Source organism: Octopus bimaculoides, chromosome 2 (genome assembly GCF_046866305.1).
Source record: "Octopus bimaculoides isolate indiv1 chromosome 2, ASM4686630v1, whole genome shotgun sequence".
In the NCBI taxonomy this organism is placed as follows: Eukaryota; Metazoa; Mollusca; class Cephalopoda; order Octopoda; family Octopodidae; genus Octopus; species Octopus bimaculoides.
This window is the reverse complement of record NC_142929.1, coordinates 170,480,285-170,494,933: the sequence shown is the minus strand read 5'-3', so window position 1 is coordinate 170,494,933 and position 14,649 is coordinate 170,480,285. Positions and strand designations below refer to the sequence as shown.

At 36.1% G+C, this 14,649-nt stretch overlaps 1 protein-coding gene across 1 annotated transcript; it reads right to left on the bottom strand.

Annotated features, from left to right (window-relative positions):
* Window positions 1-663: 663 nt before the first annotated feature.
* LOC106869336 (5-hydroxytryptamine receptor 4) lies at window positions 664-2,754 on the bottom strand. The gene has a single exon (XM_089348062.1). It carries the CDS (start codon window positions 2,752-2,754, stop codon window positions 1,558-1,560), a length of 1,197 nt encoding a protein of 398 aa, XP_089204188.1. The 3' UTR covers window positions 664-1,557.
* Between the last annotated feature and the right edge of the window lie 11,895 nt (window positions 2,755-14,649).

Sequence of the window (14,649 nt, the reverse complement as noted above, 5' to 3'; positions counted from 1 at the left end):
TATAGACAGATAGATAGATATGTGTGTTTCTGTGTGTAATCAAGTATGTACAGTTTTTATGTTGTTTGAATGAGTATTACACTTGTATTTTCTAAAATAATTACTAGTCATGAGTGATTCTTCCCGAATAGCAAGCGGCAACGGACACTCGATTCTATGATCGAGTCCACGGAAGGCATTTGTAATATCTCCCGAAAGGATGTGTCAATTTGATTAAATTTCCTGACAGGATTTTAACATACAATCATTCTGTTTATAGTCTCTGAGAAGGATAATGCGACTACAAGTTCATTTCCCACAGAGAGCTTTCTTGGGCATTGTTAGAGGCACTATGAAATTATTTCGTTGAAATCTGTGATATTTATTTAGTAAAATTTAAGTAGTATATAATTCTTTTTTTAAACTAACTCTCAAAGAATTGTTATACAGTTTATATATATATATACATGCATACATATATATATACGTATATAAATACATACATACAAGCACACACACACACACACACACACACACACATATATATATCTATATCTATCTATATATATATATATATATATATATATATATATATATATATATATATATATATATATATATATATATATATACATATATATATAGACACCACAGACACATATTTATGTTTGTATATATATATATATATATATATATATATATATATATATGTATGTCTGTATGTATATATGCTTATGTATATGTGTGTTTATGTATGTATATACATACATACATATATATATATATATATTAATCAGTCTCTGCATATTAAATGGTTGCATATTTTGTGTACTAGGGGACTGTCTGAATGCACGAAATTATTTTCAATAATGTTTCTGTATCACTGATGTAGAAACCTAGTCCCATAAGACATCTTGTAATCATTTCAGCTCTTTTACCAATAAATTTTGCGTTTCTACATTTTCCCAGTCAAATTTCTAAAGTAAAGAAATTCAAACCTCAAATGAAATTTCGTTAATATAGATGTTAAGTACTCATCAAAATAACTTAATTTAATCCCCCACTCCAATAATAATGAAGCAAGGTTTGTTCCGAATGATGTTTTAGAATTGGAGCAGAGAGCTTATGTGATTTAGTGGGATAAATCTGTGTATTTCTGTTGATTGAATTCACGCTAAGAAACGCTAAAAAATAGGATATACTGTTTCCATTGTAGTGTATATGATGAAGCAGAAATTATTGACTGAGATAAAGGAAACAAATGGGGAAAAGTTTCTGTTTTAATACAGTTGTTTTCCTTCAGAAATACAACAGATTAACTATCTGAGCCGTCATTCTAGTAGCAGAATGCTTTAATCAGTTAAAGTTGGAGTCCACTTTAGATTGAATGAGAGAATATAATCGCATGTTCTCAAAGCCATTTGTTTCCAGGGACACCATGGAATATCATGGCACCAAATATAAAGATTTCACAAAACCTACATCTGCAAATATGACTGGGTATATATATATATATATATATATATATATATATATATATATATATATATATATATATATATATATACATTCGTATATTCAAAATCCATTTGTTTGAGCTGGAAAATACCTACAATTGATGTCAGAACCTTGAGAACCTGCTGCAGCAGTGGTCAAATCATCACATTGTCCCACTGTTCCGTGGTTCGTTTTCATTCTTAGAATCCGACGGAATGCTATTCGGAATGATCGATTAAAAAAATAAAATAAAAAAGGATTCATTGTAGAGTTGCTATATCCTAGCCAAACCGCCACCTGCCATAAGTAGTAGGGTGTTTGGTACTGGATAATAGCATCAATAACATTTATAATGAAAAATGGGCACCAACAAACACAAAAGCATCCCATTATTATTCCTAACGTTTTAGCAGCTTTTGCTTCGTGTTTGAAGGCTTTTCGTTTGTTTTTGTTCTGAATGATTGCTTGCTCAAGCGTCCTTATTTGCTTTGCCTGTCTTTTGGCCGCTGTATAAATCTGTGCGTTGCACATTACGAGGAAGGCGGACGGAATATAAAAGGCTACAGCTGAGCACGTAAACGCAAATGCTTTGTTAACAAGAAAAATACACACATCACTACCAGGTGGAGCTATACATTCATATATTGCCTCTATGCCTTTCAAATTCCATTCGTTGGTGATAGGAACAAACGAAATTAGCAGTGGTACTGTCCAACAAAGGATTATAGAAATAACTACATGTCTCTTTTTTACTTTCTGATGCTGAAATGGCCGACAAATTGCGAGATAGCGATCTCCAGCCAAACAGACCAGATGAAAGATGGAGGTTGTTGTGAATGTTACATCTAAGCAGATGATGATACGACACAGAATGAGGCCATGGCCCCAGTGGTTATCCCACATTAACTGTCTAATGGCATAGGGCATAACGGCGCCGCCAACAAGCGTGTCTGAAATGGCTAAGGAGACAACAAAGGCGTTTGTGTAACTTTTCAAGTGATTGTGTGTTAATACTGCTGCAATTACTAAACAGTTGCCCGAAATAGTTAGTCCAGCCAAGCAGCTGAGGAAAAATCCTAGGGCAAATTTAACCCAGAAACATAGTTGTGGAGGTGGTTCTGCCAAATATGATAGAATTTCGTCGCATTTATTCGAATCATTGAAAGCAGGAAAAGTGTTATTCATTCCTGTTCGAGGATAATCTTGGAGATCAAATGTAGCCTGATTCAGATCCATCGCACTACTCCAAGTTGTATACGGTGAATTGTGCATTGCCATGGTCTGGAATTTCTGTAAGGAGAAAAGTAGAAAGACACTATTTAAAAAAATCATTGATTAATTGTTTTAAGTGAAACGAAATATAAACATCTTGATTAGAAACCAGAATATTTTATGAAGAAAAGGAAATTATGTATCATTTTGAAAAAAATTGCATGTTTTTCTGAAACGACCTTATAAAACATTCATGTTTCATAAGTGCTTTCAAGAGAAATAAAGAAAGATAAACAGAGTACAAGAGCTTCGTAATGCGAAACAAGAATATGATATGATACATTGACAGTCAGAGTGGTATGGAAGACCATAAAAGTACAGGCGTGCAAATGCTTGTATACGCTTCAGATTTTAAATTATTGAGTTTGAAAATATACACAAATCCACACATATAACAGGTGAGTATAGAATCTATTTAAGTGACTCAAGAATTGACAGATATTTTATCTCTACCAGAAATATGAAATAATAAAGTTGACCTCGACGGAATTTGAACCCAGAACTAAACAGACGTTACAATATAACGCTGCTAATCCAACTGCTTTAAATTTTGTAATGTTCATTTGTAACATAGGGGTTAAATAGATGCTGATAGACAAGGAGTTAAGTTAATGATTACATCGATCCCAGTGTACTGGGGTATTTTATCGAATGCGGAATGGGGAAAAGCAAAATCAATACGTGCGGTATTTGAAGCGAGTTGTAAAGGGACGCTATGAAATACCCCAAGGTATTTTCTAGGACACACCGTAGATTCTGATAACCTATTGCAATGGTCTTTTATATTCTAATTATTTAAAACATGATTAATGGGAACATTTAGTGTTGTTTGGTCATTCATACTAATTCAGCAATTATCCTGAAAGAAGGTCCATATAATTTGCAGGCTGCGTAGTAAAGCATCTCGCTTTTAACCAATGTAGTATGAGTTTCATCCCACTATGTGGTACCGTAAAATGGGACAGGAAACAGGACCACTTGCGAGGTGATCCAATGATTTGTAGGTGATGATCGAAACCAGGAAAAGAAGTATGAAAAAATAGAGTGATATCCAGCAAACGGAGAAATTGATATAACAATGAGTCAATATTGTGAAATATTTTCATAGTTAAATAATGAATTTTAAGGACTGATAAGATCATTAATGATGTTAAATTATATTTTTTGTCAATAATCTGCAAACAAGAATTAGGCTGTCGGAGTAAACATTGCAAAATAACTTATAAAGTTCAGATTTGTTCCAATGTATTTTCTTGTCTTCGCATATCGATATACTTATTCACTACACTTAAATAGCATGCAAGTTACTCTTATAGTAATAAATTATTTTCTTTTGAAATGAATTTTTACTTTTTAACTACGTTTTCTTAAAAATCACTGACTTCTTCAAGTGAAATGACCGCTAAAATCCGGAGTATGGTTTCCAAAGTCCTTGCTTATGTTTCGGTAGACTAACGGATTTAATATAAGTTGACTCGACGACATTTGATTTCGATCTTGGCTTATTATCAAAATAGTTTTGTCAGTTTGATCAGATAATCAGAAACTAGAAGTAAAAGTAGAAGACGCATAAAATGTTAGATAATTCAAACATAAATACAGTCTTTGTAAATAAAATATTAACGGAAGTTATAAAAGCATTTAGCAGAGAAAACTTTTTTTAAGGTTTCAAAATATAAAACAGAAAGCACAGGAGAGAATTTCAATGACATTAATTGTGTGAATGTTTAGAGACAACACAGATTGTTGGATTGGATCTGCTCTTTAAACCAAACTAGTGTTAGCAACAAAGATGTTATTAGATCTCCTTATCAAAGTATAAATGTATATGGCTGTGTGCTTAAGAAATTCACTTTGCAACAATATGATTTCAGATTCATTCCCATTGCATGTCTTCTGCAATAACGCCTGGTCAACAGATCCTTTGTGAATGAATTTGATAGGCGAAAACAGAGTGGAAGTCCGTTATGTATATGTGTGTGTGTGTTCGTGTGCGCGCGTGTGTATAAATACACACAAATACATTTATGTCTATGGGTGTGTATCTTTGTGTCTGCGTATGTTACCCCACCATTGTTTGACAGCGGTTGTTAGTTTGTTTACGCACCTGTAACTTACAGGTTCGGTACAAGAAAATACTGAATCACTCAACAGACTTAAAAATTAAAACGAAAATACTGGCAGCGATTTATTCGTTTAAAAAATTTCATGTCGGTGACCCAGCATGGCCGCTGTTCAATGACTAAATAAAATAAAAAGTTTTATACACACACACACACACACACACACACACACACACGAGTGGATACTGAAAATTTCCTGGTTTTAAGGTTATCACAAAAGGCTTTTTTGGAAGGCCAACCTTCCAACTTCTTTTACAGGGCTTAGAAAACCTGGAGGCCCACGGCAATAAGTGTGCCAATCTGAGAGGGAAATATGCTGAATAAAATCATAATTAACTGATTCTCCTGTGTTTTCTTTTACCCAAAGCCAGGACGTTTCTGCAACTCTTTATATATACTGCGAGAAAAAAAAGTGGGAGATAATTAGAAAGAGAAAGAATGAGAGAGGGGTGGGAGAGAGAAAAGAATATAGTAACGTTCGTAACGAAAGTTAACAGTATGGGTGGGAGGAAAGACTTCAAGGGAGTCACTGGCATAATAATTACTAATAAAGTATGTTCTAGCGAATCTATATACACATACATGATTTAATATTATATAACGACTAAGGCAGTGAGCTGGCAGAAACGTTAGCACACCGGGCAAAGTGCTCAGCAGTGTTTCGTCTGTCTTTACGTTCCGAGTTCATATTCCGTCGAGGTCGACTTTGCCTGTCATCATTTCGGGGTCGATAAATTAAGTACCAGTTGCGTATTGGAGTCGATCTGACCGCCTCCCCCACAAAATTTCGGGCCTTGTGTCTAGAGTAGAAAAGGATATTATATAACGACTCACGCTGGGCGAAATGCTTAGCGGTACTTCGTTTGTCTTTACGTTCCGAGTTCAAATTCCGCCGAGGTAGACTTTGCCTGTCATCATTTCGGGGTCGATAAATTAAGTTCCAGCTGCGTACTGGGATCGATCTAATCGACTGACCACCTCCCCCAAAATTTCAAGCCTTATGCCTAGAGTAGAAAAGAATATTATATAACGACTAAATTTCAATTTATTTTGTGTGTAACTATACAGTGTGTTGTAACGCAAGGACATATTTTATTTGTAATTTGGTTATGTATTATGCACTTTCGTTAATGAACATACTTGTTTAGTTCCAACCCTAGTTAACTTCATTTAAAATGTCTCACATTATAATGAGTCGTCCTGTACTTTAGTTGTTCAATTGTAGAATCATTATACAGCTTTCTCTTAGATAACTCTTATACTATTGTTTTACCGGTAAACGTATATCATTTAAGTCTGAGAAAACTAGTGATGATATACATTGGCATAAAGATAAAAAAAATTTGATATTCGTGAAATATGGTTTTGTCGTCAAACATGGGCATATATTTGAAGCGTTAGAACACTCTCCTGCTTTGCACACAAGCCTATTATATTTTATGGACATAATTCTTGTAATCTAGCTGTTCAAATTTCACCAATAATATTCTAAATATCGAACTCATCCACTTAGGTCAGATAGTTTTATTTCTTTTCGTTTTTCTATTGAAGCAGTGGAATTGAATTCCTCAGAATCGTGACAAATTACATCCGATTAAAAATATAATTTATTCGTGATCCACGTTTTCACTTGAACTTGATGTCTTGAGTGGTATAAATGGGAATTAAATTCAGGAAAACTATTCCAAATCAATTTTCCAATTTCAATACATTACATTAAAAAAAAAGAAAATAGGAAACAATCGATAAACTCGATTGTTTGAAATACCTGTTTGAATTCTAAAATATATTTAAAATACATCTATATATAAGGAAAAATAAATGTATAACTTTATAATAGACTGTAACAAAATAAAAAAACTTTAATTAAGGTAACTATGGAATCCTAGAATGATGAAAAGTCAATACAAAGCCATACATCTCTTTATAATATACATTGATATCTTATCCAGAAAAATATATTATCATATTATAGTGATCCATATAGAAAAGATATTTGACTTTTTCTTTTAACGACATTCAGTCTGATATTGAACTGACTAAAAAAGAAACCACAACTCATGATTCAAACTCATCTATTGTAACAAGAGAAAATTATACTAAAACAGTGAATTTGTCTTCTTACATACATATGGACAAACATATAAATAAATAAAGAAATATATGTGTGTGTGTGTGTGTGTGTGTTTCGAATGTAAATTTCTCTCTCCCTCCCTCCCTATGTGTGTATGTGTTTATGCATTCTAGAGTTATTAAAACGTCGAATAGAAATGCCTTGCGTCCCGGTTCTCTGTGTGCTGAGTTCAGATGCACCAAAGTCGAGTTTCTCTTCCGTCGTTTCGGAATCGATAAATATCGTACCAGTCGAGTACGGGAAGAAATCTCACTCACTCACTCACTCACTCATTGTCAATCTCTTTCTCTGTGTGTGTATATATATATATATATATATATATATATATATATATATATATATATATATATATTTATTTCGTATGTGTATTTCGTGTGCAAGATTCTTGATGTGGATACGTGTGTTGAAAGAAATACAATTAAACCTTCGGAGAGGCATTATGCCGGTAATAAACACACGCACTGGTTCAGTCGTTTATTAATTTATATAGTTTTATTGTTAAATTATTTCATTGCACTCTTGCAATCTCGTTAGTAACTTGTCTCTCCACTTCCATTTATTTTGAATGTATGATCTGGCGTTGTTTTGGTGTTGTTTTGGCGTTGTTTTGAAACTGTTCGGTATGAGCATGTGAGTGTGTGCAAGCTCGTATGTGTGCACGCTCATATATGTGCACGCACTTAAGTGTTCGTGCTCATATGTAAGTATGTGCGTCCATATGTGTGTTTGTAACAATTTCGTTTATATCAGATCAGATAGAGACTTTTTTTTTTAAAATTTAAATTTATTTATTTACGTTCATATTCCGCATCATATGTGTGAACAACACATGCAACCATGGGCAATTGTAAGGCCCTCGTCTACGTGTATTTGGTGTTCAAAATTGGTTGCGTTTCAGTTATGAGGACCGACTCCTGTATTTGCCGCAACGATGCGTCACCGGGGTGTCTAAACAGGATTTCTATGCTAATTCTGTCCAGTACACCACCATGTTGTTCTTTGGCATGCTGGTAGAGCACCGAGGTTTGTTTTTGATTATTATAGTCCCTCCAATGTTCGTTTACACGCTCAGCCAAACTTCTTGCCGTTTCACCTATGTATGTCGTGTTTCTGTTTTTACACTCACCATCCATACAGCTTATTTTATAGACCACATTTCTGGCTCTGCAGTTGGCACCAGGACTATTTTTGCACACAATGCAACTCTCCTCAACACACCTTGTTCTTCTGAAGGGATATGTTTTACATATTATTGATCTAATGGATCTCCCTGGTTTTTCTATAACATTTATCCTCAACTTGGTACTTTTGAGGATTTTTCGAAATCTGCGGGCCAGTTCTCCGTGTGGCGTGGCGTCCACAAACATTACTCCCTGAAACTTGTCGGTATTGTACCACGTGCTCTTTCTGTTTGTTTTGTCACTAATTCTTTGTAGTCTATTCCACTGTTTGTTACGGTATCTAGGTTGTGTGTATATATATATATATATATATATAAAGTGTAGTATATTGCCACTTAAGTGTGGCTGACCCCTAGGGGTGGATGTTACTGTTGCTTTTAGCCCCAGGAGGACATCTCCTCCAGCTGGCTTATCGACACACGACTGTGTCCTGTTTGCCAAGGGAAGTTATCCCTCTCACCTCGATCAGCAGCACGAACGTATCCGGATTTCAGGGTTATTTCCCTTCGTCGGCGTTCGACAGCTGATGACCTTGGTGAGAGAGACAAAAACCTGGCAAACCTTATATCTTCTTTTCCAGTGAAATTCTTCACTGATATTGAAAAGGTGAAAACAAGCAATGTTAATTCTCTAAATGAAGTATTAACAGTAACTGCACGATAAAGTGTAGTATATTGCCACTTAAGTGTGGCTGACCCCTAGGGGTGGATGTTACTGTTGCTTTTAGCCCCAGGAGGACATCTCCTCCAGCTGGCTTATCGACACACGACTGTGTCCTGTTTGCCAAGGGAAGTTATCCCTCTCACCTCGATCTGCAGCACGAACGTATCCGGATTTCAGGGTTATTTCCCTTCGTCGGCGTCCGATAGCTGTGAGCGCTACATCATCTGCATGATGTGGAAAATATTCCATCAGCGTTGCCTAAATGATGTTGACATCACCTTTTCACCTTTTCAATATCAGTGAAGAATTTCACTGGAAAAGAAGATATAAGGTTTGCCAGGTTTTTGTCTCTCTCACCAAGGTCATCAGCTGTCGAACGCCGACGAAGGGAAATAACCCTGAAATCCGGATACGTTCGTGCTGCTGATCGAGGTGAGAGGGATAACTTCCCTTGGCAAACAGGACACAGTCGTGTGTCGATAAGCCAGCTGGAGGAGATGTCCTCCTGGGGCTAAAAGCAACAGTAACATCCACCCCTAGGGGTCAGCCACACTTAAGTGGCAATATACTACACTTTATCGTGCAGTTACTGTTAATACTTCATTTAGAGAATTAACATTGCTTGTTTTCACCTTTTCAATATCAGTGAAGAATTTCACTGGAAAAGAAGATATAAGGTTTGCCAGGTTTTTGTCTCTCTCACCAAGGTCATCAGCTGTCGAACGCCGACGAAGGGAAATAACCCTGAAATCCGGATACGTTCGTGCTGCTGATCGAGGTGAGAGGGATAACTTCCCTTGGCAAACAGGACACAGTCGTGTGTCGATAAGCCAGCTGGAGGAGATGTCCTCCTGGGGCTAAAAGCAACAGTAACATCCACCCCTAGGGGTCAGCCACACTTAAGTGGCAATATACTACACTTTATCGTGCAGTTACTGTTAATACTTCATTTAGAGAATTAACATATATATATATATATATATATATATTTATATATTATTTATACATACATACATACATACATACATATATGTATATATAAATGTTTCTAGATCACCCTACAATCTATTAGGTTGTGCTGTGATAAGCGTCGTGGGGTGTTGCGGACGAGGTCCCTTGCACCTGGTATGAAGAAGGCCTGAACAAAATCTTGCACCCACTTCGCATAAAAACTACTATTTAAACAATCCAAGAATGACTTGATATTTAGCGACGCTCGGTAAAGTAATAACTATAAAACAACTTTACTTTCAAATATATGTAATATTTAATAGAACAGAAAATGCAAGCATGCAGGAGTTTTAACATATTGATTCATTAAAGATTCTTCATATGTTTTGTTAGCCATTTATGTTTCCTTTGGAACAAATAACTATGCAATCTTCATCATAGCTTGATGATGTTCAGAATTTTAGTTTCTAGTTGAAACGATTTCAGCGACTGTGAATTATTTCTGTTTTATAATATAGACTTTTTTGCGCAGAGATATCTATGCAGGTGCAAGCAGATGTATATATGAATATGTCAAACGGATACATTATTACCTACTTGTAAACTGCAACTAGGTGGCGAGTTTGCAAAGCGGTTAGAGAGTTGTATAGAATAAATGTCTTGCTGTTTACGCTCTGAGTTCAAACCAGCCTTAGTCAATTTTGGTTTTCATTGTTTCAGTATCTGTTAATAGAGTACAAATCCAGTAGAGTAGTCGACTGTTATCTTCTTTCTCTCATCTCTGTCTGTCTATATGTCTCTCTTTGTAAGAAATCGACTGCGATAAGACATCGCAGGTTCACCGTTCGCCCAACAAGGAAGACTGCATCTAACTGAAACGTCTTTATTACAAAAACGCACCTAATTAGAATAATTATATATTAATGTATAAATGGCGTATAAGTATCAGAGGCTAAGAAAAAATCATTACATGGTCATTTATCTTGCTAGAAATAAAAGCCAACTTCCCTTAAATTAAAACTGACTGGCTTCTAAAAGACACACCGAAAATAATATGATCACGGGTAACGCTATGGGTAGTAAAAAAAAAAAAAAAGAAGGGAATGAAATGAATGGGCGCAGCTGTTTGGATACCAACGATTTAGCACGGCTGACTGGACAGTCAGCTTGTTTTGGTGACCGTACGTTTTGGCGCTGGAGGCAAACGCGAGCAAACACACACACACACACACACACACACACACACACACACACACACAAACTCTCTCTATCTGTCTGTCTGTCTGTCTGTCTGTCTGTCTCTGTCTGTCTCTCTCTCTCTCTTTCACACACACTGTGTCACGCATGTCCACGCAGAATTATACGTATACAGTTAGAAAAATGAGAGGTAAAGAGAGAGAGAGAGAGAGAGAGAGAGAGAGAGAGAGAGAGAGAGAGAGAGAGAGAGAGAGAGAGAGAGAGAGAAAGAGAGCATCGGAGAGAAAAAAAAACGTTACAATTTATTAATTCTACACAATTGATGAAAACACTTTCCCTATTCTGACACACAGAGAAATATGCTCACAAACAGAAACATATGGAGAGATAAACAAATGGGGAGAGAGAGAAGGGGACAGAAAAAGAGAGATAGATAGATAGATAGAGAGAGAGAGAGAGAGAGAGAGAGAGAGAGAGAGAGATAAAGCGAGAGAGTGGAAGGAATAAAATGAGAGAAACATTAAAAGAGAGGGGTGTTAAAAAATTCTGGTATAAAACAAATCAGCGTTGGAATAGCGACGCCAAATAAGTGGTGCCGAATGGCTCTGCCAAAACATCGCTTATCACATCTGGAATGCCTTTGAACTAGTAGATATGCTCGATCGAGGCTGGTTTGTGGTTTGAGGCAAAACAACAACAACAATAATAATAATAATAATAATAATAATAATAATAATAATAATAAGAAGAAGAAGAACTACTACTACTACTACTACTACTACTACTACTACTACTACTACTACTACTACTACTACTACTACTACTACTACTACTACTACATAGCTAAACCTATTTGCCAATTGCTGACAGAAACCAGGCACAGAAAATTTAAGTCTGGCAACAAAGAAGGAAAAAATGGAAAAGAATAAAGACAAAACATATAAACCAGTGTTCTTGGTACTTTTCTACTGCTACGATTAAAATGTCATTAATACTGAATAACAATCGCAGAGTGAATTCAATTTATTTGAGAATTCTCCTTCACTCCGTCGCTGAAGAAGGAATATTGAATCGTAAATTAAAAACCTTTCAACAATATGCTAGCATACGAGTGCACACGCGCACACACATACGGGTGCGTGAGCACAGACACTTATACGCATATGCACGTGAATTTGTATGCAGAAACGAGGATAAGCATATTCATCTAATATCCATGCATTACGGAAGAATTATGTTCCTGAAAATCTTGCCGTTACGTAGGACTGGTGGCGCAAAACGTATTTCCCTCTGACTTTCAGAAGGGTCTATATATCTATAGTTTGTAATATATCTATGACAAAATCGTTAGCATGCCGGGCAAAATGCTTAACGGCATTTTGTTCGTCAAAGTACAAATTCTGAATACAAATTGTACCGAGGTCAGCTTTGCCTTTCAACCTTTCGGGGTCGATAAAATAACTACCAGCTAGAAGTAGGATTGATGTAACCGACTTATTCACTTCCCTCGAAATTGCTGGCCTTGTGCCAATATTTGAAACCAATATATTTATGTATACAAAGGCGGTGAGTTGGCAGAATTGTTAGCGCGCCTGGTAAAATGCTAAGCGGCATTTCGTACATCTTTACGTTCTAAGTACTTATTCCGCCGTGGTCGACTGTCCCTTTCATATTTTCAGGGTCGATAAAAGAAGTACCAGTGAAACACTGTAGTCGATGTAATCGACTTACCCCACCCCCGAAAGTGCTGGATTTGCATCAAAATTTGGAGCTAACATATCTATGTATATTGACATAAATGTGGAGGCAGGTGATGTATAGGTAATCTATATGTAGGAAAAGGTTAGTTGTCACTCGAAAGTGAGTATGACCTAGAGGCTTGTATTACGCTTCTGCTAGTTGCTTAGGTAGTTATGTATTTGCGAGCAGACATAGATATCGTCTCGGGTTCCCCACCGTTGTCACTACGAAGCACTTGCGCAGAGAGTGTTGCTGCAGCAGTCGGCGGATGCTCATTTTTAGCAGAATACACTGGAGCAGTATGAGATGACATATGACTTAATCAGGGACACAAACCACAACGCGCTCCAAGAATAGAATATGAGTCATATGATTGTGAACCCAGCAAACTAAACGTGGCTGTGTGGTAAGAAGTCTGCTTGTCAACCACATAGTTCCTGTTTCAGTCCCACTGTGTGGCACCTTGGGCAAGTGTCTTCTACTTAGCCTCGGGCCTACCAAAACCTTATGAATGGATCTGGTAGACTGAAAGTGAAAGAAGCCCGTTGTGTGTGTTTGTATGTATATGTGTGTGTGTTTGTATGTGTGCGTATATATATATATATGTATGCATGTATTTGTGTGTCTGTATTTGCGAACAATGAAAGAAACAAATGGAAAACAAGACAAGTAACACAAAATAGGACCGTTCATTAGTTGTCGGCTGTTTATCTACTCCACATTTCGAGCAAGATAAGCAACCGACAACTGATGAAGTGTCGTTCTTTATGTTATTTTTCCATTTGTCTCTTTCGTTGTTCGCAAAAAAGTTAGTTTTCCATGTTTTCGTATTTTGTATTTCATGTTGTCTACGTTTTATGACGTCCTGTACCCATATATGCATATGTATATACATATATATGTAAGTATGTACATATATGTATGCATATATGCATATATATATTATTTATATCATTATATGACTGAACGCCACGCATCAATTTCGAAGAAAATTAGTTTATATACATATGTACATATGCATATATGGGTACAGGACGTCTGCAACAATAAACAGCATGAAGTACGAAAACAAATGAGTTCAATACGCAAACAACGAGAGAAACAAATGGAAGATAGGACAAGTAACCTAACGAAACGGCCTAACGATTCGCCAAATCATCCATAGATTTCTATGGTGTAGATACATATGCTAACACGAATCTTCGTCTGGAATCAGCCGAGTTGGGCCAATGTCACTGAAGAGACTACGGCAAACAAGCTGAAATTGACCGATCAGTCTGGGAATATCTCGACCGCTGCTTTTCGATCGATTACGATCCCATTTGGGTTGGCATGTATGTATACAAATATGTGCTTTGACTGCAGCATTGAGCGTTTAACTCTTATATCTCGTAATGTAGTTGCCTTTAACACCCTCGGTCATTATTAATGACGATTATAGTTTTTCTTTTTGGTACACATTGCTTACCACGCTTCCTAAATTAATTATTTGTATATATATATATATATATATATATATATATATATATATATACGTATATCTGTCTCTCACTCCACACACACACACACACACACACACTAACACACCCACACACACACACACACACACACACACACACACACACACACACACATCACAAATGACAGAAGACAATAAAAATTCAACGAGAGCAAAACAAGAAAATTTCACAATTTAAATTATTAGTTAGACACTCGGGGAAATAGAGAATGTTAACTGGTATAACATTTCGGTCATTTCCTTCTTCAGAAACAGTGTTATGTAGGAGATAGGAAGGAAGACGAAACTGCAAAATGACAGGAGAGTAAAATAAAAGTAAATAAATGAAATAAGGAGACAAGCACGGCGAAAACATTTTGAAAAGCTGGTCCACATGATAGCGATTGTCCACAT

What these genes read in the sequence shown, in the direction of transcription:
- LOC106869336 (XM_089348062.1), bottom strand. Translation starts at nt 2,754, where the DNA reads ATGGCAATGCACAATTCACCGTATACAACTTGGAGTAGTGCGATGGAT.